Raw genomic sequence first — 26901 nt, forward strand, 5'->3', positions numbered from 1 at the left:
TTTTTTTTTTTTTTTTTTTTTTGAGAGAGAGAGAGTGAGTGAGTGGCCATGCAAATCTTTTTTGAATGTGGGGTGGGCCTTCCGGCCCATAATTGGTTATTTGTAAACCGATCGGTCTCCAAAGTTTGCTATAAAACCATGAGCGAGTGCCACTGACTTTATCACTACCCCAGTAGGCGAATTGCTCGAATGGGACGACCCCACTGTTATGTTTTAAGAATAGTTGTCCATAATATGAACAAATGGTCCTAATCCTCTAGGTTGGTTGATCAGGTTCCTTGCCACGAGATGCATGCAATTGTTGGTGGCCATGCTGCTTCATAAAACAAACTCATGATTCGACTTTGTTCCTTATCTACCTTTGTTGGTAAAGGGGGAGATTTACAAGAAGCTTGTGGGGAGAGAAAACGCATATTTGGTCATGTCGACTTGGGATCAGTTTGCCAAAGGTAGAGCTATATTTCCTACAGTTGTATAGGGAGTTCAAGACACTAAGGGGGCGTTTGGTTGGCAGGAAAAGCACTGTTCAACTGGAAAAAAAATTCAAATTTTTAAAACTTTTCCATTTCATCAAACATGGAAAAAAAATTTGGACCGTTGGAGATGATTTTGGAAAAATATTTTCGAAAAAATTTCTCCAGCCAGATTGGTGGAGAAATTTTTCCAGAAATTTTTTGTGACCGTTGGAGGAGGAAATTTTTTCTCCCTCCTCCCTCCTTCTCTTCTTCCTCCTTCTTCCTCACCATTCCCATCAAACAAAGAAATTTTTTTCTAGAAAAATAATTCCTCCATAACAAACACAAACTGGTTTTGGAAAAACGGAAAAATTTTTCCGTTTCTTCAATTCCAGAAATTTTTTTCTAGAAATTTTTTTCTGACCATCAAACGGCCCCTAAGGGACTGCATTAATGGTGCATTGTTTACTTGCAATTTTTTTTTAAGAAACCTTGATGGGGAACATTGTTAGACTAGCCTCCATTTCAAAAAAAGTAGAGATGAGACCCATCTTGTTAGTACGAGAATTAGCTGTTACTGGCGCCTTTACCAAGAGTAAACAATTCAAGGTTCAAATTACATCTTAACGGTTGAACAATTAAGCATTATGATTCTAACATAATGAACAACGTGAAAAGTGTACTTTTACCAACATGTGTAGGACGCCAGTAAAAATGTTCGTTGGCATAATAATGGACGTTGGTAAAAATTTTTATCAACATAACAACTAGTTGTCGGTAAAAAGTTGGACGTCAGTAATACTTTGACTGATGTTCACCTAAACATCACTAATAATATTTGTCAATGCAATTTAATGTGCCGTTGAAATTTGTTAAAAAAAAATTCTAATCCACAAATAATATAATTAATTCCAAAAATCAGAAATATATATACAAATATTAACCTGCTTATACATTGTATATGTCAAACCAAGCAGTTATATGTTCATAAACCAAACAAACATACATAACAAATGTTCAAAGTTATAAAAACATGAACAAAAATTTCTCCCATAGTAATGTCATTGCTGAGGTGGAAATCATGCAAAGTGTAATAGTGTTGGCAAGCCTTCAACGAACATTAAGAAAACACGTTAGGACAAACAGAAATGAAGTTTAACAAATAGAACTCATTAAATAGAAATAAACATTATGTAACTGGTATCGTTAAGTTGTTGTGCTATAAACTGTGTAACTTGAGCTTGTAATTCTTAAAATTTTTTGCTAAGATAGAAGAAACTGATAAACCATGGAAACTTTGTCTTTTAGTAATGCATTTTCTTCCTTTAGAGTACATATGATGCTCGTGTTAGAGGACAAACCAAACTGAAAATGATTGACCAATCCTCATCATCTGTATTCTACTATGTCTATCCTGTCCAATCACCCAGAAGTAGACATCGTTACTTTTTGGTGTATCATGCGTCTCTTCAGACAATGTTTGGAGTTACTCTCTTAGTTGATCCTACAAAATATAATATCATATTGCATGAAGAATGTAATTATTCGTAGCTGGTGAGATAGAAGAATATAACTATTCGAGTGAGACTTACAATGTCAACATCAGTTTCAGGGTTTAAGTAGTTCAGGTTCCTACTAGTAGTAATGAATAGCTAAGCACATCATGGCTGCAGTGAACTTTTCTCAAATTGTACATTGCAACACAAGTTATCAATTAATATGTTTAGTCATATCATACATGAACATATATAATATTTACCTCTTTCTCCTAGAAACGTGCAAAACTTTGTATACTTATTGTATGCAAATACTTCTATTTAGCACATGCTATTGCATGTTTTTTTGCAGACTTCCTGAAATATGAAAACTTATAAATGTTGTAATGTGGTCTTTATATTGCACAACTATTAATATACAAAGTACATATATACCTTCGACTTAACTTTGGTAATGTAGCTTGTAATGGACTCCCAATAATCTTGTGAAATGTTGTACTTGTTGATGAAATTCGATACTTTGGCATCAACACGAGGACCTACAGGTAGTTTTAATAATTTCCTACACTCATGCCTCTAATAGCTATACAAGCATACATATTCATGCATAACCTGCTTCTATAGAGGTGTTGTTTCTTCTAGTGGAAATTCATACTTCTTATGTTTTCATATAATAAAGTGGTTGTCAGTATAATACTCCAAGTGCACAATTTCTATTAAAATACAATTACTTGTACGCACAACCATATATCTGTTTTGAATGACGATGGTAGCTCGAAAAAATTATGTTATAGTAGTGGTGTGGTAACAGTATTTTGTGCATGTGTGTTCATCCAAATTGTAAAATATTGTGTCTCTCTTTCAATAAGTTGGCCCAACGAGTTATTGTTACAAGTCCTTAGTCATTTAAGCAATTCATCGAACACTTTTTGGGTGAGTAATAGGGACCAAAAACATTAAAATACGACAAGACACATTAAAATGACAACCAATCAATATATTATTTGGTAAATAAGTTCATGTGTAGTAGAATTAGACATGTTCAAAGTATGACACCAGAATCCAGTGGCACGTGCTGAAATTCAGCGATAATAATTGAGGGTTTGTTTTGTGTTTATGCAGATATTTCATGCAATTAATATATCAAATCGATAGTATTAAGCTCAACAAACATTATTTCAAAGTTTTATTGCCAAATGCTACTGAAAACGGTGAAGTCTCACCAGCAAAACATAGATATATACTTTAAAACAATATCATAACTCAAAATCATTCACAAATAGAAAAGAATGTGAATGTTAGCATAATACTCCAAGTGCATAGTTTCTATTAAAATATTACATACAGACATGTAATCAAAAATCTGTTTTGAATGATTATGGTAGCTCAGAATATAATATATCAGTGGTGTGGTAACAGGATCGCATGTCTGTGTACTAATATAAATCGTCAAATATTACGTCTCTCTTTCAATAAGTTGGCCCAAACAAGTTCATTATGATCAGTCCTTAGTCGTTCAAACAATTCATCGAACACTTAGTGGGTGAGTAAAAGGTTAGGGATCGAAAACATTCAAATATCACAAAACACATTAAAACGACAACCATTCAATGTATTATTTTGTAAATAAGTTCATGTAGAATTAAACAGCCGGATTCCGGCAGCACGTGCCGGAATTCGTTGAGGTCCATAATTGAGGGTTTTGTGTTTATGCAGATATATTGTGCAATTAATATATCAAATCGATAGTACTAAGCTCAACAAATGTTATTACCAAATTTTACAGCCAAACACTACCGAAAAACAGTGAAGTTTTCACCAGCATAACTTGGATACATACCCTAAAACAGTATCATAACTTAAAATCATTGATAAATATAATAAAATTTAACATTAAGATGAAAAAACCTACCCTTTTGTCATTTAGACATCAAAAAAATCGATGAAGAATACATGAAATTGCCAGAAAACTTTTTCTGCAGTAATCGTAGGTGGAAAGAAGGAGGAGAAAGGAAAAGATGGAAAACAAAGAAATGAGATGAAAGGCTTGGGTGAAGTTAAAAATGTTAGGAAATTCTTTACCAGTGCATAATAAACGTCAGTAAAGATACTACTTAAAAACGTCAGCGAAAGTATTGTGGTAATTTACATCAACACAATATGGACGTCAGTAAAAATTTATCATCAACATTTATAGACAACACATCGATGAAAGGAGCTTTAGTAATGCTTGGCCGAAAAACACTTACATCGACGCAAGCTTCAATATGTGTTGGTGAAAAGTAAATTTTTATGGACGCTTTTGCCGGCAGCCATCGGCAAAAGCTGAGATTCAACAATATTTTCGCAGGATGCATTGGTAAAAGCTGACTTGCATCAACATTGGGAGGAGAACGTTTGTGAAATACAACCTTCCCCGACACAGCTTCCTGGACGTTGGTAATTCACTTTCACCATTGTCTTCCTTTCCATGCATCAGGGAATCCACTCTTTTTTGTAGTGCTAAATCATGGGGGCTCTCCTTTGATGTTGAAACAACTTTTGTAGGTGACACAACAAATATAACGTGTGAACATTGGTTTTTCCAGCTAGTAGCAAAGGTTGCGGTTTCCAGATGTGTGTCCTCTCTACCTTTGAACATGTAATTTAGAAAGGGTTGCTGCCGATAGGAAATTAGAATCTAGAGATCACCAATTCTCATAGCAACCAAGGGTTGAGGCATTTCACAATTATATTGAATGAAACTTTCTCCTTTTATACTACTTTGCCTGTCTTCCTAACCTAGCACATAGAGAATAACAACAAAGAGCTGCGATGAATAAGCTAAGCTGGTCATTGAACTATTTCTCAAAAAGTTGTGAAGGGCACAACTTGACCATCACCAATCTCCTGGTTTAGCATAGGCAATAGAGAACTGCCCATAGACGGACGAGAAGGATTGATTGCTGCCACCCGCTTGAGGCTAATGATGGAGAAAAGGGGATCCGGGGATGCAATGGTTCCATGAGTAGAAAGCACATCTTGCTTCATTTCACGAATGAGGGATGAACAACAACCTCCCTTTAGAGGTCGTTTGATAGATGTACCGTAGGACAGAACAGACAAGACATCCTGTCTATTACGCTACTGTTCTGTCCATCCTATCAATGTTGTTTTCTGTCCATTGTTTGACAGTTTTAGGAACGGAAATCATGTTCCTTATGTCCAGCCTTTGTTTTACCTTTATCTGTACTGTCTCTCTTGTTCGTCCTGTCCAATATTTGTTTATTAGAGTCTCTTATTTCATTATAAGAATACTCAAAAAGAAAGTATTTGAATAGCGAAGATAAGCAATAGTTTTCTCTTATATATATATATATATATATATATATAGAGAGAGAGAGAGAGAGAGAGAGAGAGAGAGAGAGAGAGAGAGAGAGAGAAGATAGAGACAAAGAGATCATCAATTCATGAAAAAAATAATTTTTGCTGTTTATATAAAAACAATTACATTGTTCTTGAATTATCAACTCTTCATAACTACATGTATAAGTACAAACAACCTTTCAACCATTTCCTACTCTCAATAATGGTCTCCCAATTTCTATACTCTTTCTTTCTATAATAGTAATGTGACCATCAAGAGTCTGCTCATCATTTTCATTCATCATGTAAACTTGATTTGGGCCATGTATTTGCTTCTGCAAACCATAAAAATTAAGCATTTGCATGTCAATTTAATATTAAAAGGTGAAATATAGATAAAGTAAGGAGAAAACAAACACAAGTGGAGAGAGAGAGAGAGAGAGGAATGAGAAGAATTAATTTTGGTAATTTGTCATTGATATAAGGCACAAGAAGAATTTCCGATCCGTCAACAAACAAGAGCAGCTGAATTCAGGCGAAAGGGGAAGCCTGCCGATTCCATGTTATTCCACTGATGAGAGATTTCCAAGTTAAACCGGCTGGCCTTGTCTAACATTTCAGGCTCACGATCTCACCCCAAGTATTTCATCAACCATCAGGCCAAAAATTGAAGATGTCAGCCAATGTATCAACAGACCTGAAGAGGGCCAAAAATTGAAGACGTCAGCCAATGTATCAACAGACCTGAAGAAGAGAACGTTTACGGTTTATCTATCCATAAACACGAACAACCTAGTTTGCTGATGAAAAAATTTTCGGAGGAGAAGTGGCTGGAGGACGTGAGAAAGCTGGGCGAACTAAATAGTATTATAGTTCCCTTTTCCAGCCTGTAGGAACTAAATCCCTGGCCAGCCGCATCATCGTATCAGCTACATCTCATGGCAGACAGACAAATGAACATCAGATGTACCAGGAACAATGATAAGAAATCAAGGCAAAGCTTAATCCCCGAACAATCCACGCAAAAAAGGAAAAAGAACAATCGACGCAAAAAAGGAAAAAGCCCTAAATCCAGTAACCTAATCGTTGCCATTTGCAACAAAGCTCAAAATCAGACAATCCAAAAGGGGCTTTTGATACCATTGATAATAGAATCGAACAAGAGAGAGAGAGAGAGAGAGAGAGAGAGAGAGAGAGAGATGGGAATAGACGAATGCAAATGGTCACCGAGACGTTGGAGATGAATAGAAGGCTGGAATACCGGTCGGCAGCAGGCAGGGGCAGCAAGCGATGCTGCGGCGGTCGCCCTTCAGCAGAGATGGAGGAGAAGGAGAGAAGACGGGGATGCTGTTGGAGATGGATTGAGAAAGAGTTGCTTGGGGAGGGGGAGGGGGACGGGGAGGAGAGGAAGAGATGGGGCGAGGGCAAGCTCGGGGTCGGGGAGGCTGTCGGGAGAGGCTGTTCCGTGGTTTAGCACGGAACGCGGTGGAACTCTTGACCCTTTTATACCTCTTGAGCCTTTTATACCCCTTGTTCTTTGTCCTGCATGTCTTGAGAGTTCTTTGTCGTGTCAATTTTACCAAAACAGAACGCGTCTATTCTGTTCCGCGCTGTTCCAATGCAATCAAACGACCTCTAACGTTACCTCGTATGGTGCATCTTCATGACGTATGAAATGCATCATGTTTTTATGGTATTTATTAGGCATTCATGTATGTTTTATTGCTTAAGGTCCTATGATTACATTACTTTTATTGAATTGCAAATCTAATGAAAGAAAAAGCATTCAATGACCTTAATTATTGGCAATTCAAATGTCAAAAGAAATTTATCTTCACTATTTTTGAACCGATTACCAGTGGCAAAAAATCAACCTTGTCATGGCATATTCATTTGTTAACCTTAAGTATCATGAAAGAAATGACCCATAGAAGGTACTGACATAACTTCACAACATATTGACCCATTATTATCAAATTACATGTTGACATGTCTTGAAAAATCTTTAAATTTTAGATCAAAATTGCCAAGTTTATGATGATTTTGTATGTTTCTTTACATGAAATTTGGAAGATACAATCAAACCTGCCGGTAAAGACAATTATCTATTTCAATCGTGGACTTGTTTATTTTTCTCTTTAATACATTGGCTTAATCTACTACATTTTCATATATATTGCAAGAGGGACTAAAGTATATGCTCACATGGCCACAGTATTAAAAGAAATAAACTACTCACAATTGAGCGCATAGAGGATTTGGTTTATGTGCAGTCTAACCTTTAGTTTCTTTCACAGAATAAAGATGAACTTAGGTAAATTAATACATGATTTATTGATTTATATGTTTATATACTTCTATGTATTTGGTATTGATTATATTTTCTCCACTCCATAATAGGAAAGGAAGCACTAAAATATTAGGATGTGAATATTAAAGAATTTAATTTAGAAGGAAAAATAAACTCACATTTACGCGATCTTTCTATTCCATCATTTTATAATATCAATATTTTCCAATGTGCAAGAGGGGGAAGAGAAGGATGAAGAGGAGATGGAGATGAAGGAGTTAGAATCATGACTATTTTTTAATGAACCGATTATTTTAACTATAATTTGATTGGATTATACGTATGAAAGATTAAACTTGTAAATTTGATGCATTATTGTATATGAGCTTCTGAATTGCTTTAGTTCATAAGTGTGTCTAATCTTTCTTCCATATTTTTTTTAAATTGCTATGCCCATTCTTATAGTGCCGTTCTTGCACCCATACCTACGCTCATGTGACTTAGGGAAGGATATTATTGTCTTCCACATACAATTAATTTAATATTCATTATATTATTTTGTAAATCCAGCAACAAAATTCAAATAATTGAACGTTTTCTCATACCAACTTATTTTTTTTCGATTTCTTTAATATGGGGAAAAAAAAGCACGTTTCACAATTAGTAAGTGTTTTGCTGCTGATTTCAAATTAACTCCTACTTACAAAGCATGTTTGCTATTTATTTTGAATCAACTCCTCTCACCAAAACAAGTCGAGTTTGAGTGGAGCTTAGCTAGCTTGAACTAAGATTTGCCTGGAGCTTAATTGAGCCATATTAAGAAAAATCAATTTTTTAAAAAAGAGTAAATCTGCTTTGCCATATATATAAAAGAAGAATGTCCATATTTGAAGCTCACCCGAAAGTTGCTAATGAAGGCGGAAACCAAATAGAGCTACCTTGTTTTTTTTGTGATAACAACATTGAATCGAAAACATTAAAAAAAAAAGCTTTGGTTGAGTTTACATGAGCTGAGCTTGCCTAGCTCGAACTCAACCCATTTACTTAGTTAAGTCTACTTTATAATTTCAAGTCGACCTGTTCATCAAACTGGTCGAGCTCCAACCGAATGAGCTCGAGTAGAGTCCGATCTTCTTGCACACCCTACAAAAATTTTTCATTTAAGTGCCTCATCCTATTAACAATTACGAAGACCCACTCTTTCTGCCTTCCTCGATCGTCCGCCATTTCCGAACGTCTCCACCTCAGTCTGGTTCTTCCCATCTACAGATGTTCATCCCCGGGCAGAAGAGGAAGAAGAAGAGGTTACTCGCGTCTGAAACCGCTCAACCTCCAGATACCCTAAGGATCCTCCGCATTGCAGCCGCTTCTAGGTTAGCTGTTGTCGTCCTTATCGTCTTCTGGAGGCTCATCGCTTCTCCCTACGACACCTCCGCCTCCTTGAACCCACCATGCCTCTCACCAGTAACCGGCGCGATTGATCATCCCTCCCGGCCCGTCCGGTGGCCAGTGATCAGCAAGGCGATAGAGGATAGCATCGTCTGGGACGGCGTCTACTTCGTCAGGATCGCCGAGTGTGGATATGAGTACGAGCAGAGCTACGCCTTCTTGCCGCTCCTTCCGTTGTGCATTTCGTTCCTGGCGCGATCCGGTTCGTGAATTTCTTAGCTTGGACGTTCCGAGTCGCGCTTTCTTCGGTGGTTTTTTCTGTCGAGTTATGCGCCTTATATTGTTCGTCATATATTTAAAAGGGAAAGCGGTCAATGCTTATTCTGGGAAATTTTGTTGACGACAATCTAAATGTATCCTCGAAAAGTTTGGTCTCACAGACGTGCTCAGCTTGGTTACTTGCTCGGAATCTATACCCTAAGTTCTGCTTTGTTAAGTGTTTTAGTGAAACAATCCCCAAAATATCTCTTCTTTCCGAGAGAAACTGGTTATACTATTGTCCCGTATTGTTGCTTTTAAGTTTTAACATTCATCTTAGCTAGCCTTCTTTGATTAATTAGCTGTGTAAGTTCGCTCAAATAGCTATGCCCAGTCTTTGCTTGATCATGGATCTTAAATGGGCTTTCCTTTTATATACTTTTAGTAGAAAGATATTGATGTTTGTTGAGTACTTGTTATACGAGCTTGATTGTGGTTGCATGGTGGCTTTGCAGTTTTTGCACCTTTTGTTCCACTCTTGGGCTATAGGGCAGTGTTGGGCTTGTCTGCGTACCTTCTGAATAATCTGGCCTTTTGCCTTGCATCAGTTTATTTTTATTGGTAAGGTACGTACCTTTCACTTCTTGTATGTTATCTGAATCTGATTCCGTTTCAACACCTGCACATGTCGGACAATGCTGAATGGTGTCACTAACCTAGAAAATTGATGACCACATGTAATTTCTGATATACATGTCAGTACATGACCTGGCTTTCAAGGGATTTAACAGATGTATTCATTTGGCTGATACTAGAAATAGACTAATTATCGTCCCCTTATAAGATACAGCAAAACAAGATCTGTCTTGTAGATCTGCTGAAATGCTAGAGCAAGGTAGAATGAATTCCTTTATGGATCTTATAGGAGCTAGAGTTCTAAAATTCTCCACTAAAACCACAATTCCAAGCCGATTAGAGCTCATCACACCTAGCTAGGTTAGTTTAAGGTTTTTAAAGTTAAGGAGCCAGAATGGGTTAACTAGGGATGCATCTCTCCGTACAATCTTGGTTGTGCCAACTGCAGCTTCTGCTCATAAAAAGGAATAGTCTAATATTTGTCTTTAGGGTAAACTAGTCCGATATTGGTCTACAAGGCAAACTAATTTTTAACATTTTAATTGGGGATTTCAAGGGACATATATAACCCTTATTTTTGACCTCTGTATTTTTTTCTTTTTACTCTTTAGCCCAATGTTTTAAAATCTAGTGACTTGGAACTTGACTCGTCCATTTTTGACTTTATGACAGTGGGTAAACTCGGTGAGATCTTGTTAACTATTGTTTTTGAAAGGAAAAACATAATATAATTTGTCATTTGAACATATTGTAAAATTACTCGATCTCATGTATAACTCAGAAATAAGTCAACCAAACATCAAGTAAAGTAATAACTAAGTTATATTTAGTTATTTACTTGTGATAACAAGAAACCGGACAATTCAGCTACTGCTGCTACTCTATAGTTGCACAATTCAACATAACTGAGTAGCAAGTATCAAGTATCAACATATTAATGAAAAGCAGCTTAACAAAAAACAAAGCATTAAAGTCAATGGATTCACTATGTATATATAACTATCCACTAGTTAATAAAACTCAACATGTATGTATATATTATCTGAAATTAAAATTCCAATGTAAATGGCTGAACAGTATAAAAATTGAAATTAATGGATAACCCGACTGAAAATTAAGCCTAATCAACTTTTAACTTATGTTTTACAAACTGCAAATTTAACAAATAAAAAATAATTTTAAATGTTTATATTCCAATAAATTAAAAGATTCATGTCAAAACTTAAGCTTTGTCACATGAGTGCGGGGTGTGGGTGCGGGTGAGTGAGCGGCACATCCCAAAAATTTTAGGTGCGGCATTTTATTATTATTATTATTTTTAATTTATTATATATATAACAGAATAAGCATGTATATATTATTATTACAATTTAGTTATTAATGTATATAACATACTTGAATAATTGTATTGTATAGGAAAATATCAGAACAACATATATTGTATAAGTAATTTAGTAATATGACATTCTAACTGGGCTCGGGTGTGACTCGGAGCCGCACCCATGTCCGGTGCGCACCCGACTCAATGCGATTCGGGTGCGACAGTAAAATAGAAGAGTCCGGGTGACTTAGAACTTAAGTAATTAAGTAGTTAATGTACAATCACTGTTGATTACAAACTGCAAAGCCTATAACCAGATGGTGCCAAGTCAAACGACTTTCAGATTGAGTCAGGTGAACTTCAACCTAGTGGAACTGAATTTTGACAGTCAAACCGAGTTAAGCTGAGTTATTTTGTTTACTTTGCCATGTTTGTTGACCTGGTAGGGATCAAGTCAAGCTGTCAACAAGTTGCTTCAGTGAGTTTTAACTTTTAAGATACTCATTTAGCCCTTACCTATGAAGTATTTATTTATGTTGAAAAACTTTGGAGTTTTCAAATTTGATTTGCATGTTTTTATTGAGTGGAATTTGAAACCCTTCAATTGAAGATGCTTTTATAGTTGAAGTCTATCTTCATGTAGGCAGTGAGAAAGGCTATTGGTTCTACTTCTAACTTCTAATCCATCTTTAGGAATCTAAATTGATAATACTCCTATATTTCATTTTCTGTGCTTGAAGTCCAAGCAACCTGATTATTTAACTTCATCTTCTTCAATCCAAGTCAGTAATAGCTGTAGGTTATTTTTTATTATTGTTCTTTACATGTAACTTTTGTTGTTTCCTTTCCGTAAACTGAAAGATCTGAGAAAAACTTCTACCTGCAGGCTTTCGTTTATCATTTTGAAGGATCCAAATCATGCTTTTCAAGCTTCCATATTTTTCTGCTTCAATCCAGCCTCCATATTCTATTCATCAGTGTAAAGCTAAATCAACGCCAGATGATTCTGTAGTTTCTTTGTAATACATAATACACTTAATGATTACCATGAGGTGGTAACTTTTTATTTCTCTAATCTAGCAGATACTCAGAAAGTTTGTATGCCCTTCTTTCTTTGGGAGGGGTATACCATCTGCTCCAAGGAAGCAAAACAAAAGCTGTGCTTCTGCTTGCTTTTTCTGGTTCTGCAAGGTCAAATGGACTACTTAATGCTGGGTATTTCTGCTTTCAAGCAATGCATCAGGCTTGTGATGCCATTTTTCAGAAAAAGAAAATTGGTGTAAGATCTGGATCCTATTCTGGTCTTATTATCATTTACATTTGTTTACTATGACTATCTGACCTATTTCTCTTGTTTCTACTCATGGTTTTAACTCATAGGCTGTTAAAGCTCTTTCCTAATCAAATATACTATATGCAGAACATGTGTGTATGTGCGTGATCTTCAACTTCAGCATGTGAATATGATACTTCATTACAATTTAAGTTTATTCAGGGCCAGTCAGGTGTGTTTGGGTTTATGTATCTTTAACTTTAGAAAACTAAAAAGTTTTTGAAGAAAGCGACATGATTGAATATAACTGGAGCAGCCAACATGTTCTAACGTTCTGCTGTGTTGAACATTGAAAATGGATGGGACACATCATGTGGTGCTGTAGGCACTTTGGAAGTCCTAGGTTTTAGACTGTGTCTAGAGAGCCTGGGCACAACCTTGAAGTACATATGCTTAAAAAGAATGCCGAAATTTAGATTATTAACTGATGAGAAAGCATGCTTTGTAACAGGATTTAGTTTGTTTATTTTTTAGAATTCATGTGATCATAATACGATCTGAAGTTCATATGTAAGATCTGAATGGCAGTGAAATTTACCAGAGAACTGTTTCTCTGTCATAGATTTTGGCACTAAAGAAATATTACACATTCTTGAAGAAAATTTCCATGACATTTCAGAATCTGTACTCCTAGCTCTCATGCTGCGTTGAATGCTGATCCTAGGTTCAGTAACCTTGCTGTGGAAATGACCTTTGTTCTTTTGTTGCAGCTGGCATTGCAGATTGTTTCTGCCACAATTCTCCAGACAGTAATCATTTCCTTGCCATTCATTTCATTTCAAGCATATGGGTTTTATAACATTTGTCAAAGAGGTCCCTCAGATGAGTTGAGGCCTTGGTGCAAATCCAGATTGCCATACTTGTATGGTTTTATTCAAGGTCATTACTGGTAAGATTCCAAATTTACTTAAAATATGATAGACTTTTCACTTGAAACGTGAAACACGTGATCAATAAGTTGTTTATCTTGTTTATTGCAAAGATGTTTTAATGATTTATAATTCACACGTACTTTTGGTTACTGTTACATTTATCACAAGATTGTCGAAAATCTCGTGATATTTATGACAAAAACAAGTAAAATGAAAAGAGGAAAAATCTCATCGAGATTTTGAAAATCTCACAAAAATAAGTCTCCCGATCTTTTCGCAATCTTTTAGTGATCTTTTTGCTTTTTTCTTTTGCAGTTATTTGTTTCTCATTTATTTTATTTTTCTTTATTTTTTATGATTTTTTGCTTTTTAAATTTGCCAAAATTTTTCCTGAAAGGTTACTGAGAAAAAGTTTGCCGAAAAAGTACCCGAGAAAAAATCTCGCTGATATTTCCCCAGAATGATATTTGTCACAATGCTGTGGGCGGAAATTTAACTTTAGTTTATGAAAAAGGAAATTGCTAAGTTATTTCACAGATTCTTTGATTTTGGATGACAATTTTCTATAACAGACATTTTGTTCTTATCGTTGCATGTGTCTCTCTAAATCTTTTATATGGGTATGGTTTATAGGGCATTGTTCTTTCCTATTGCCTTTATGTAGTATCTCTTTTACTGGCTCTAGTTAGTGAACATATTTTTCTTCCAGTGGCGTGTGTTCGCAGTTTTTTTCTGCTCAATTGTCTTGGTTGTACGAACCATCATGTGGGCTTTACCTTTACATTTTTAACTGTCAAGAGAAACAGGTATTGCTATTTCACTTTGTAATTTTGAATCTCTGTTTGGTACTAAGCAGCTACCATTGACTGGACTCGGTAATGTATACTTTCTCCATTCAGAAAACTTGGACATGTCCTGCTCATCTGTCAGTCTCTTGAGCCAGTTATATGCTTGGACTATGTCAGTGTTCCCAGGTGTGGATGTAAAGGAGTTCGATTATGCTTGTATCTTGGTGGAATTATGTAGCTTAATAGGATAAACCGATAAAGCTAGTGTCCAGAAGAAGAAGTGGTCAAGGAATACAGAACCGAATCCAAATTTATCAACCTTTTAGATTTTATCTTCCAGCTTTTGTAAGATATGCTCTTGAAAATGCTTACCCATTCTTGACAAATAGACAACTTCTTGGTTTTATTCAAGCCAAATCCATCAACACTTGTTGTTCCTTCTGGTACTGGACCTCTCTCTGCTTTATTTTTTTAATCTATTTCTTTGTTGGTTTTGTGATGCAGGGGTGTCGGATTCTTGAGCTACTTCCAACTAAAACAGCTCCCAAATTTTTTTCTTGCATCTCCAGTTCTGTTGCTGGCTGTGAGCTCCATTGTTGAGTACACAAAGTCAGATCCTAAATTTGCGTTCTCTCTGGGCTTTCTCGCTACCTGTATTGAAAGTAGTGCTCTAGTATTCTACTCCACTGGCATAGAGAAAAGAGCTGAGATCATTAAGGACTCAAGCTTTCCCAACATGCCCAAAGGTATGCAGAATTACATGGCATGATAGTTGCAATGAATGTCTGAAGCAGTTGAGAACCTCAAAACAGTTCATCTAATAGTCTCTGCTTAATATGCCACTTTGTTTTGCTCTTTGAACAAATTAAATACTGTTTCACACAAGAGTTGATATTGTCTCTATTTCTGTTTCTTTTGTAGTTGGCAAATTAGGAAACAAGCCTGCTTTTTTCTGTCTCAGCCATGAATGGCATGGTTAAAATTAAAGGCCATTTCTTTTGCCTTAAGATCAGCTTGTTGATCACTTGTTTTCTCCTGTTTAACCAACTGCAATGTCTCTTCTATGTTTTACTAAGTGTTATTTCCAATATCTGATGTCTCATCCATGTTCTGTTTCCATTTGTTTACAGAAAGAATGCATAGAAGCGGAAAGTGCAACAAGGATGGTAATGCTGTTGAAAGAACTAGTGGTTCTTATCTGCAAGAATGTAATCCCATTTCTGAGGCACCGAGATATCACCACATCCTTGTACTTCCTTTTGTTCTACATTTGGCATTCTTGGTTGCTGTTGCATTCTTTGTTATGCATGTCCAGGTAACTATTCTGCTCATTTAGGTTGGTTGTTAGTTTACTGGAGTTCATACATGGAGAACCCATACATTCCTATCGTCATTTGTTAGATTTTGTAATTTCTAAAGTCGTTTCATATCAAAGTAAGAAAAGCACCTCAGTTTTCAATCTTGATGTCAGTAACTTGTAGTATATTGTATGGTATTGCAAATAAGTCATTGTATGTACTGCGCAATCATTTTAAAAATCCTTACCATTTCTGTTGTCATTTCTCAAGCTTCATCTACTATGATTTTTGCTTGAGCCTATGAATTCAGACAACTCACACTGTCACACACTAAGAAAAATGTACTCTTGAACTCTCTTTTGGGTAATAACCTAAGTTCCATAGATGCATGTGCGGATGTGACAATTTTCAAAAAATTTTGGGTGCGGCTGCAGTAAATATATGTATAATTGATTGTTTTGTAATTTTGTTTGTGTACACATATTTTTATTTTTTGGTCAATATTCTCATTTAATTTTAGATTTTTCATTTTATTAAAAAATACCGAGATTTTCTGAGAAAAGCAACTTTGCCGTAAAATACCTGAGAAAACTTCATCGTTAAAAACCTGGTAATGATATTTGTGACATTGCTTTATATTGATTGTGCAATGGAACTATGTGTAGATGGTATTGTTAGGACAGGTCGATTTGTCAAGAGCTTTTTTTGCAGATGGAAGGTATTGTTAGAATAGGTCAATTCAAGGATGATCCAATATCTATGTCAGTTGTTTTTGATATGATTTTGTAATTGTGGATAAAATTTGTTTTATTTCGCATTATGAATACAACTTGATCGTGCAATGAACTAAAAGTAGAAGTTATTAGTAAAACAGGTCGATTTAGGGATGGCCTTACATTTGTTTGAATTGATTTAGTGATTGTAGATTTGATGTGTTTTATCTTGCATTGTGAATGTAACTAGATTATGGCTTACATATGTGTGTGTATGAAGCAATATTGTAAAAAGAGTATTGTGACCTGTATCAGTCAGGCTAATAGATACATTGTATCATAAATGTATCCTGAAGTTATTTTCTTAATTAAAAAAACAAAAATAGAGAAGAACATCAGATAAAATATGGAAAAATCAAGAAAAAATTTGTGGATGATTCCATGCAACAAAATTAGAGCTTCCGTTTTTCTGTGGAAGAACCTATGTTTGTCTTCCAAATAAGAAAACATGTTTTATGACCGTAAAGTTATTTGAGGATTCAAGGAGTATTAGACATGCATAACAAAAATTTATTTATTTTGATACCCATTTGGCTATCTTTTAAAGGATGCAAATAGTCATTCATATAATGGCAAAAAGAAATTCATAGTAAAGGTTCATTATAGAATTTATTCAAACCAACATAGGCAATAATGTTTATATCTAGTTGAAAGCATGTTGCAATATTTCTTAGGTGCTTGGATTTGTTTTGGCACGAAAACTGTGTACTAGCTATTAGTAACTCCATACACGCTCTTAAATTACATATGACTAGTAGAACTCATGAAATATGAGACCCATTATGCATTGCTCAATCCTGCAGATTAGGTGATACATGTTATCTTCTCATAAATGTTTTTAGAAATCAATTTAATAGCTCAAGGTCATATTCTTTAAATGAAAAAGAAAACAGAAAAGAAAAAGAAAAAAACTATGATGATTCCATGCAACTATGCAAGATGCAACAAAATAGAGTTTTCATGGTTTTGACCCATATTGTACTATGGGGCCTCTTCGTATTGGATGATGCTATGTCACATGGGTGTGGGTACAGTACGGGTGTGGCTACGGTGGTACGGGTTCAAACATGACAATTTTAAAAATTGTGGGTACGCAGATATGCGAATTTTATATTTTCAAAAATGATAAAATGAAAAAAGACATTAATAGTCTTATAATCTACAAAAAAAAATCACAATTAAAGAAAAATGAGAGGAAAATATAGAATCTTATTGAAAGGAAAATATAAAAGGGAAAATAAAAAATTAGAGAAAAAAATTAAGTTTGAAAATATAATTTTAAAAGTTTTAAAATGCAGCCGTACTCCAGCTGTACCGTACCCACGTACCGATACGGGTACCTGGGCAAAACTGGCATATACGTGTCACATAGGTATGATATAAGGATGTACCCTACAATTCATAGTTTCATACAATACATATGCGCTACACCACCTATTTACGATAGGGGTGGTATATTGATTGTAGCGTAAAATTAAAAAAAAAATGCAAAAAGGCAATACATCTAAAATGGTTTTTCATATTGTTTATTATTCATATATTGATATTTTAGTTTTTTTAAATTCTTTCATTATTTTTATGGATATTATATATTTCACAATTTTTGTCATACTCCTCAACACCTTGAGGCCTACATTTCACTGCATGGTAGGCTTAATGCCTCTTTGCCTCATCCCATTTAACAACATTGAGAGAGAGAGAGAGAGAGAGAGAGAGAGAGAGAGAGAGAGAGAGAGAAAATGCGGATTGACAAGTGATAATAGAGGGTGTTTCATGGGATAATGTTTCTCAGATGGGTAAAGAAGTGTTTTTTTAATTAAAAAACAAAATCATGTGTTTCAGGCACAATGCAAGCCTCAAGTCAGGCTATGCCTTTTCCTTGTGCCTTGAGTCGTTTTCATCAAAAAATGCCTGAGGCCTACACTTTTAAGGTGTGAAGCGCACACTTTTAATAACAATGGATATAGGTTCCTCACTTTTCCAGAAAACCTTTTCTTTTTCTCATTTTCCTTAATTGGGAAGCTATGTCCAGATTTTGCTAAGAGATAAACCCAGATATTGAACTCTTTATCCCCTTCAACTCCTGTGATTTCTAACTCCAGCCTAACGCCTTCCGTTTTTTCTTTTGTATATGACTGTATCCGATATTGCAGGCAAAAGTTGAGTGTCTTATAAGTTTAGGAAGTTAAGTATATTGAATCTTTGGAAGCACATATAGAAAGGCAAATTCTTGGTGTGGAACAATAATTTTACTTTGATTATTGATACTAATAATTTGCTACAGGTTGCAACTCGATTCCTCTCTTCCAGTCCCCCTATTTATTGGTTCGTTTCACACTTGTCTGTCTCTGGAGCTAGTTTGAGATGGTCCCGTTTCATCTGGGTTTATTTTACATCCTATATCCTCCTTGGGAGTCTGCTCTTCTCAAATTTCTATCCATTCACATAACAAGCTAGCAATGTAAAAGGTTGCTTTTCTGGTACTCTCATGAGGTATCCTCTCTTTCCCTTTCTCTTTCCCCTTTAATGTCTTTATCTTGTATAATTTGAGCAGCTACCTTTAATGTTCTTGTCTTTTATATTTTGGATAACTACCCTTAATGTCTAGCATAATTTGGGTAGCTATCTATTGCAGATTGATGCTTATAGCTTGCATATCTTGGGCAGCAATTACATTTTTATGCTTATAAAGCTTCATGTCCAGCAAATTTTTGATGTGGACTAACATCAACAGCTCACCATGAGATGTTAATGTTGAGATATTAATGTGTCATTCATATGGAGCGGAGTACCTTTGATATATTCCTAAGGTGCACCAATGCTGAAAAAATGTTTGACAGTCATCCGTGGAGGTTCTGACTAATGACATTGTGATTCATCTTCAATGGTTATATTTGACTATAAAATTCAGTGTGAAATCAATCTGAAGATTATGCAATCCAATGTTGGGTTAGGGGCTGGAATATAACAAGTTAACAACCTTTTGGAAGATCTTACATGTAAGTTGTGATGTTAGATCAGTGATTAATGCAAGTATTGAACAAAATATATCTTAATTAACAACATTTCCTCTTTCCTGTTCATTAGCTTGAAAAATTTCAGGTACCCATTTGTACTCTGAATGGTTTCACAGTTTTCTCTTTAATTTGCTTAGTGTTTTGACATCTGGAAAGTTGGTTGTGTGTTTTCTTTAAGATTGTCGTTTTAGTGTGTTTCTTTAAGAGAAGTTGTCATTCCTGCATTTCATCGTTGCAGGGTAGTAGAGTTGGAGCTTTCTAGAAAGAGCATGAGAACTTTCGCATTATCTCCATATTCTGAATATGGTGTATAGCGAGCTCCAAGAAGGTGGGTACTTGCACTCCCTTCATTTCTCATTGAAGCTCTTTTTCTTCCGGTAATAGGCAAGCTATCTCAGGTTATGCAGAGCGATGCCTCTGAGTATTGGTCTCCTGTCCTCCTAAGTTAGAATTCTTTAGCCATGTGGATAGAGCTTCTTTCAGGCTACTACATCGAGCTATATTACTGTGTCCCATTTTCGGGCCCTGGGTTACATGGGAAGTAAGCCTAGCTACCTTATACATCTTCCTTTTAGTCCTTTTGGGTTGATGAATTTTGCGTGGCATTATTGGAGTTCGATATTTTACTGCATAGGTGCTGAATCCAGCTAAAGGGAGCACCAAAGAAACTTTTTTGGTGCAAGATGACTGGAATAAAACGCAACATTCGAGCACATAATTTGGTTACCCTTCGATGTTTGATTTTTACTTGAATTCCGGAGTTACGAATTTCTATCGGAATTCAATGTCAACAAATTTTCTGGAAGAACTGTAACCTATTTGTAACGGAATTTTAAATTTTATGTCCTATTTTTATTAGTCAGACGTGACTAGCTGCATCCTACCTGTAGTCATCTTGTTTGCATCGGCTTTGATATGTGCTTAGGCTTGTATGTATGTCTGCATGCGCGAGAGAGAGAGAGAGAGAGAGAGAGAGAGAGAGAGAGAGAGATGAACTGATTTGATTGAAAAATAGTCACCGAGGAACTTTTCTATCTACACTGCGCAGACAGGAAACGAAAGGTAGCCTTCTTGTTACTGTTGGGTTAGCCCAAATCAATGGGCAGCCCCCATTTGATGGAGAAGCATCTGGTCAAAATGCCAAACACCTGCCCAAGAAAAACCATAAGAAAATGAGAAAGACAATAGATCAGCGTAAAACGTGTGAATGACAAAGGTAAGATATGTCAAAGTTTGTGGTGCAAACGAATGGGATCTGGATCAGCTCACTGTTATATAATTGGACAGATTCAGTAGCCAAAGGTACTTGAACCCGAACCGAATCGTTAACACCATCCATATGAATTTATTGGTTACTTACCATGTCCTTTGCCAACCATTCTAAGCTGAGCCACGATCTCTGATATCTTCTTAATCGCCTCAACCTAAATACAAATGCAAAATATGTAATCTCAAGATAAAACACTGAAAATGAACAATATTGAGGAACAAATGTGGAAATCAGAGAACGCATATTCTCTAAGGCCTAATTTAGCGGCCGCGCCTTAAGAGAAAAAAAATCACAAGTGTCCAGCACTATAATAACTTTAGGATGAATTTGCGAATGGGTGTTTGTGCATGCACCCATGTATATACATCAAGTGCTAATGTATTGTGAGATGCATTTTTGTGCCTTGCTCTTCCTTTTCACACATCCATAAAATCTAATTTGAGAGTTTACTCCACCTAAACAGCGTGATCAATTGAACGAATCACCAGAGTGATCAATTGAACGAATCACCAGAGCGATTTGTGATCTACAAACATGGTGCATATAGTTTATTCACCAAGCAATATATTCTAAATGAGACTTTACTTCCCCTAAACCACGTTAGCAATTGAACGAATCATCAAAGTGATTTGTGATGTATAAACATGGTTGTTTACCAAGCAATGTATTCTAAATGATATTTTATGGATGTGTAAAATGAAGATAAGGCACAGAAAGGGCTTCTCACAAGTCACAACACATTAGAAATAATGAGAGAGAGAGATAGAGAGTACCTGTTCACTCAAAAACTCACTTTCAACAAATTCAGCCAATTCTTTGTCATTGTTTCGCGCCGCTACCTGTTCGTCACAAAATTAGAGGTCACATGCAGAAAAATTATAGGAGGAAAAAGAAGAGGGAACATACACCTGTAATTTCAGGAAAGAAACATACATCGTGAAGTTTAAGAAGCTTCTCATTAGTCAACTTCTCAAGAGAAAGTGCAAGTTCCATGGCTGCAGTTGCAACGTGGATTCTTAGTCAGACAGCGTCAACTTCTCAAAACTCAAAACACGAGATAAAGATATCGCCAAAATTGCCAAAATTGCACTAAAGTTTTTTGGGAGTAATATCAATTAGTCTCCTTTATTCTCGGCTTCTATTAGATATAGAAAACTAAAATTCTGCTTTTAAAAACGAACTTTGGTAGATCTGAAGTTTTGATTAGTCTATAATCATGTATCTAAGTCTTGAATAATTCTTTATTGCAAGTAAGTCAGGAAGAAAAACTTCTACAAAGTTTTCCCTGATAGTATAGAAAAACTGGACCTACAAAACTAGGTTGTATACAATGAAAGAGGACAGGAGAAAGATAGTGAAAACTAGGTTGTAAACTGTTGAATTCACAATGAAAGACGTGTCAAGAAATAGTGAAAACTTCCAAATTCATATAGTTGCCGCACAGGGGCAGAAATGAAATGGTACTGACCATATAAAGCATCCCCTTTCTCTTGGTGATCAAATTCCATTGGTGGCATCACGATGGCATTCAATTTCACCTTCCCCCCACGCTTATTCTGAAAGCGAAGCCATAAGAGCTTACTCAAAAACTTCAAAAAGTACTCGTTCATCAAAAGAGTGCTTCAAGGAAAACCTGGTATATCATGAATTTCTCAGCATGCACCCTCTCCTGGACACTTGACCTCTTGAAAAAACTGATACCATTGAACTCATAAGTAATATCAAAGACCTCCCATAAAGAATAAAAAATCTGAAAAGGAAAAAAAGCAAAAACAGTAGAGTTTTCATAGAGGGCCTTACTTGGCCACCCCCTTGAGGGCCACATTATCCCGATCGAAATACGCGAACATGGCGTGATAAGCATAGGATACATTGTACTCAACACTGAATCATATGATAAAATCATCCCAATTTAGTGCAGTCAGAGAGAGATTGAGACGGGTAAAGGTTCACCTTTGCATTTGTTACTTCTTCAAAGTAAGTGGAACATGTTTCGAAAAAAAAAGAAAAAAAAAAGCAAAAAGGTGTATTTTCTCTCTAAAATATCGTTTAAGGCATGTTTGGCTGACAGCCAAAACTAGGCTTATGAAAAGAATTGCGTTTTCAAACCTGGTTATATGCACAAAAATTTTGTGTGTCAGTGTGGTTAATGACAAAAATAACTCTGTTTTGATAAGAAGGATTTTTTTTAAAAAAGGAAAACTAGAAAAATAAAAAGATTGAAAAGGACATTTTTTCAACAATTTCCGAAGTATCAATTTTTTGTTTTTGGCATTTTGTTTGTTGCGTGCAGGCAACTCAAACTCAGTGCCCCCTCTGTTTTGGTTGTCAACCAAATACCCAAGCTACAATTCGAAAACAGATTAAAAAACCAAGCCTTAATGAAAAATCTAATTTTTATAAATAACTTTTATTGAGAGTCATCCAAACGCTAGTAAGAGTTTTTATATTTTTAAGTATTTACTGACGCATAGTAAGTATGTGGACAGCAAGCAAGAGGTTTTAACAGAAACACGCAAAAAAGAACGTGCTCTGTTGGATCAGAAGAAGGGCCGGGCCTTTACTCGACAGGAAATGTGCAGCTAAAGAGATGAACATACTTGACTTGCTCGTTAACGGCGGCTTCGCACTCGTCGGCGTACAAATGGCGAGCAAGTGAGCAATGGGGAGAGGTAGGAACAACGTAGAGCTCATTCCTCTGTACCTCCTCAAATGGCCGAAAGGCCTCGTCTCCGGCCAAAGCCTGGGCGGCGACGCCTTCAGCCGATGCACAAGCAACATGCCTGAAGGCTACCCTTCTTCTTCCACCATCTCTGCAGATGCTGCTTTGCTGCTTGAGGAGTCGCACCGAGAGGGAGGAAAGCACAGCTTGGTTTGGTTGATTGCCGGAGTGAGAGGTCAGTTTGATGGATGGTATTAGAAATGCAGGGACTGATAAAAGCGCCATCTTCTCTTTGTTACGTGAAGAAATTGAGAGAGGTAGAGGAAGCTGCCGGAGCAATTAAAAACCGGGCCTATTTATAAGGTTCAGCTGAAGCGAAAGAGAGAGGGAGAGCATGGATATGAACGGTTGTGGTTTCGCAATGCGGCGGGGTCTATTAAGAAAGGTTTTGAAGACATATCTGGGGACCAAAAGAATCGAGAGAGAAGAGAGCGGCCTGTGCATTCTATGCGCTTGACATTCCAATTAATGTCCACTTGGTTTACTTCAATGGTTTGTCCTGGTCCATGAACTCTCATAAAATATAAAATATTATTACATTAATAAATTTTAAATGTCTAAATTCATAATTGGGAAGATTGACAAGCATGAGAAATTTTCTTTTTAAAGTGTTTCAGGCAAAAGAGAGAATTTCTGACTTTTTTTTTTCTCTAAAGTAAAATACTTGAAGAGATCGGAGCCTCTCCCCATTTGTCCCTATTATTAATTATTAAGGTCCAAAATTGCTTCACGATTTGGGTGGGAAATGGTATAACCATCAACTAGCTGTTGTTTGCAATCCAAAAGAGCCACATCCACGAGAATTGAACACGTGATGACTCGCTAATCCGACCAACTACGTTATACCCTTAGCGGCTAGCCTTTTAATTTCTTCAATGTGAAAAGTTGGGAGTTAATTTGATAAGAAGACCAGACATTCTTTACAACTATTTTAAAGTTGAAGATTGTTAAAGGTTAACTTTCGTACCTTAAGTCACTAAATAACCGACGGCTCCAAAATCCAAATGACTGCTTAGCTAAGTCAACCCTGCCTTCTAAGATTTAGAAACAAACAATTTATATTAGAATTTCTTCGAAGACTCTGATGGCTTTCCCTGAATTCAGATGCAATAAAAATTTAGAAACATAAGTTTTGAGGTAAGATCTACCTTTGGCTTAAGAATTTTCAAGTTAAAGGCTCCCTAATGTCCTCCAGGGATGTTAAAAACTCTGCCAGTTCGCCTACTGGGACAAAGGGTTAGAAGAAAGAAAAGTCACCTTTGGTTTGTAGGACCGAAAAGATGGCCCCTTTCAGTTATAGATTCATGTGCATGCAACTTGGTGGCCAATACGGCTACGTATCAGCAGATATATAAAAAAAAATAATATAGAAAAATATTTTTGTCTTTAATATAAAAAAATTATTTAAGTTCACGATATATGATGCAACGCATCCGCATCAGGTGAGGAAACAATGCGCCTTTGGACCGGGGCTACGCACAGCCGAATCCTTTATCTTTTTCATTTTTTTTTCTAATCACTGAGACTCCAAAACGAACTCCAACTCCAATATATATATCCAAGAGATTAACTATAAAATCAATCTTATATGGTTTCCAACTTCATTTAGATTCTAAAGAGTTATACGTTGTTATTTCTTTTATGCACTATAATCTTGTAATACTATGTGTACCTTTTTTCTTGTATGGGTGTGTGCGACTAGAAATCTGTTTACACTCGCTTTTGTTAGTAGCTTTAGCTTGGTGTCAAAGCTTCTATTTCGTAAGAGAACTTTGTTGTGAACAGTTTTCTACAAGTCCTATTTTCATGGCATTTAAGGCTGCACATGTGACAAGTCAAGCACGGCTCCGAGCTCGAATTACACTCGAACTCGAGTTGAGCTTTGTAGAATGCTCGAGCTCGACTCGACGATACAACATCGAACTCAAACTCGACTCACTTAACTCATTTAACATGTTTTTGTTAACTTAATCTGTTTAGGTTTTTTTAACTTGTTAAAATGTTTAAGTGGTTTCTTTTCACTAATTCAACCACGAACAACCATCTTACAGAAATTCAAAGAAAGAATGCAACATCCAAATGAACCAGTTTTATATGGTTGGTGAATCGGTACGTATGTCTTACTTGCAAGCATCATATAGGCTAGGTCCAACGTTTATATGGATATATGATAAGCAAAGGAATAAACAAGGTCCCTTTGAGTTCTTCTGTTCATGAATTCTGATATCTGATAATCCACTTAGATTTTGAACCGAATTTCAAACTAGGGCACATTTGCTTTCAATGTATTTAGGAACTTGCGTCATTTAATAATTAGACATTAGAACTGTATAGTTTAGTCCTTGGTCTTGACTAACCCACTAGAAACAGTACTCATACCTCATATGGACAAGTTGGTTTCCGTCTCTCATGGATTCCCACATGATCTAACGTAAGGGAGTACAAATTTTTCTTATCAACAATCTACATGCAAGATTGTATTGCATATAAACAGTAAATGGCGGCTGTGGTAAGATATGTCTCTGTTTGACTACATTTTATGCTCTAATTGTCTAGGTATTGAACGTTGTCCCAACCTTAAATCTTCACAGATGTCCTCGTGTAGATTTAACTATGTAACTTTTTATATGCATTACGACCACTTTGAAAAGGATTATTCATGTTCACATAGATTTAGGATCAAATGCAACCTTTGCCAGTTTAGGAGTTGCTTGAGAACAATATTTGCTCTCTCCTTCTTATTTTAGCCTTAATCTTAGGTCACATTGCACTAGGAGCCACTATTTGTGTACGTGCTCATGATTTCCAACTTCTCAGACCCTTCAAATCCTGGTCATCATGTCATGGGACTCCCCCTCTGAAGCAGTAGCTTAAGTAGGGCTCCAATGGCTAGACCTATGGAGCTAGGTGGAATGTTTCCCTCTGTACTGAGGCAGTAGACGAATATATTGGTAAGGAATGTCAACTGAAAATCTAAAGCTTCGAATGACTTAATCTACGAAGTCTGAGTCTTCCAAATTGCATGAGAGAACCAGATCTCTTGGATGTGCTGTTTGATCATATGTGTGTAGATGGGATTCAATATGAAATTCTTCTTGAATCCAGACAGCAGAGTGTGGTCGTCTTTTGAATCATTGCTAGCCCTATCACCTTCCCAAACCTTCCTTCAATTAAGAATGAGTACTCCCCAAAAAAAGTCATTGCCTCAGATAACCAGGTCAAAGGAGCAGGAAGCTGCCTACAATTAAAAGTGCCCATCAAGAGAAGAATCATCCATCCACAAAACCTTTTGCTATTGATCATGAAAATGAAAAGAATCCGCACTCTTGAGGATTTTCCCAAGGGTTTTTCCTTTTCTATTCCTCCCTCTTATAGTGTGTGTTTTGGGCTTGGTTCAATAGAAGGAAGTGGGAAGGAAGCCTTCGACTACATCCGGTTTTCTCACTCCAAGAAGAAACTTAAAGGGCAAATCTTCCATTAGCAAGGGTCAGGGAAGTAGTGGTGTTAGAGTTAAGCTCTCTCCAAAAAACTCTTCAACTCGGTGCCATGATCGATTCTTGTTGATCAAATCTTGTTTCTAAATCAAAATATGCATGAAATATCAAAGATTTTGTCAAAACATGGGTTACATGTACTTC

The 26901-nt window shown here is 36.1% G+C and overlaps 2 protein-coding genes across 7 annotated transcripts; one reads left to right on the forward strand and one right to left on the reverse strand.

Moving 5' to 3' along the window:
- The first annotated feature begins 8751 nt into the window (after positions 1 to 8751).
- LOC116263285 (uncharacterized) lies at positions 8752 to 20140 on the forward strand. Of its 5 annotated transcripts, XR_004174623.2 has the most exons (10): positions 8753 to 9237; positions 9749 to 9854; positions 12077 to 12169; positions 12274 to 12469; positions 13234 to 13412; positions 14688 to 14929; positions 15314 to 15498; positions 18539 to 18747; positions 18863 to 19253; positions 19510 to 20140. XR_004174623.2 is itself a non-coding variant. In XM_050080056.1 (9 exons), the coding sequence occupies exons 1-8, from the start codon at positions 8856 to 8858 to the stop codon at positions 18701 to 18703; spliced, it is 1548 nt and encodes a 515-aa protein (XP_049936013.1). In that variant the 5' UTR covers positions 8752 to 8855; the 3' UTR covers positions 18704 to 18747; positions 18877 to 19337. The 5 variants fall into 5 exon arrangements, 4 of the variants coding, with proteins under 4 accessions (XP_049936013.1, XP_031498829.1, XP_031498828.1 ...); XM_050080056.1 differs by lacking the exon at positions 19510 to 20140 and having other exon boundaries at positions 8752 to 9237; positions 18877 to 19337; XM_031642969.2 differs by lacking the exon at positions 18863 to 19253 and having other exon boundaries at positions 19510 to 20138.
- A 159-nt stretch (positions 20141 to 20299) lies between these two features.
- On the reverse strand, positions 20300 to 23591 carry LOC116262920 (ferritin-3, chloroplastic-like). Of its 2 annotated transcripts, XM_031642456.2 has the most exons (8): positions 23142 to 23591; positions 22342 to 22425; positions 22175 to 22235; positions 22010 to 22097; positions 21475 to 21536; positions 21315 to 21380; positions 20632 to 20695; positions 20300 to 20419 (listed from the first exon to the last, which is right to left on the reverse strand). In XM_031642456.2, exons 1-8 carry the CDS (start codon positions 23486 to 23488, stop codon positions 20367 to 20369), a joined length of 825 nt encoding a protein of 274 aa, XP_031498316.1. In that variant the 5' UTR covers positions 23489 to 23591; the 3' UTR covers positions 20300 to 20366. The 2 variants fall into 2 exon arrangements, with proteins under 2 accessions (XP_031498316.1, XP_049936169.1); XM_050080212.1 differs by lacking the exon at positions 22342 to 22425.
- Between the last annotated feature and the right edge of the window lie 3310 nt (positions 23592 to 26901).

Source organism: Nymphaea colorata, chromosome 10, assembly GCF_008831285.2.
Source record: "Nymphaea colorata isolate Beijing-Zhang1983 chromosome 10, ASM883128v2, whole genome shotgun sequence".
Taxonomy (NCBI): domain Eukaryota; kingdom Viridiplantae; phylum Streptophyta; class Magnoliopsida; order Nymphaeales; family Nymphaeaceae; genus Nymphaea; species Nymphaea colorata.

Excerpts from the sequence above, each read along its gene's own strand:
- LOC116263285 (XM_050080056.1), top strand. The coding sequence starts at position 8,856 with ATGTTCATCCCCGGGCAGAAGAGGAAGAAGAAGAGGTTACTCGCGTCT. Across the intron at positions 9,238-9,748 it reads TTCGTTCCTGGCGCGATCCG|TTTTTGCACCTTTTGTTCCA; the intron begins GTTCGTGAATTT and ends GTGGCTTTGCAG. Across the intron at positions 15,499-18,538 it reads TCTTTGTTATGCATGTCCAG|GTTGCAACTCGATTCCTCTC; the intron begins GTAACTATTCTG and ends AATTTGCTACAG.
- LOC116262920 (XM_031642456.2), bottom strand. The coding sequence starts at position 23,488 with ATGGCGCTTTTATCAGTCCCTGCATTTCTAATACCATCCATCAAACTG. Across the intron at positions 21,381-21,474 it reads AGCTTCTTAAACTTCACGAT|GTAGCGGCGCGAAACAATGA; the intron begins GTATGTTTCTTT and ends TGTGACGAACAG. Across the intron at positions 20,696-21,314 it reads GTGAGTTTTTGAGTGAACAG|GTTGAGGCGATTAAGAAGAT; the intron begins GTACTCTCTATC and ends ATTTGTATTTAG.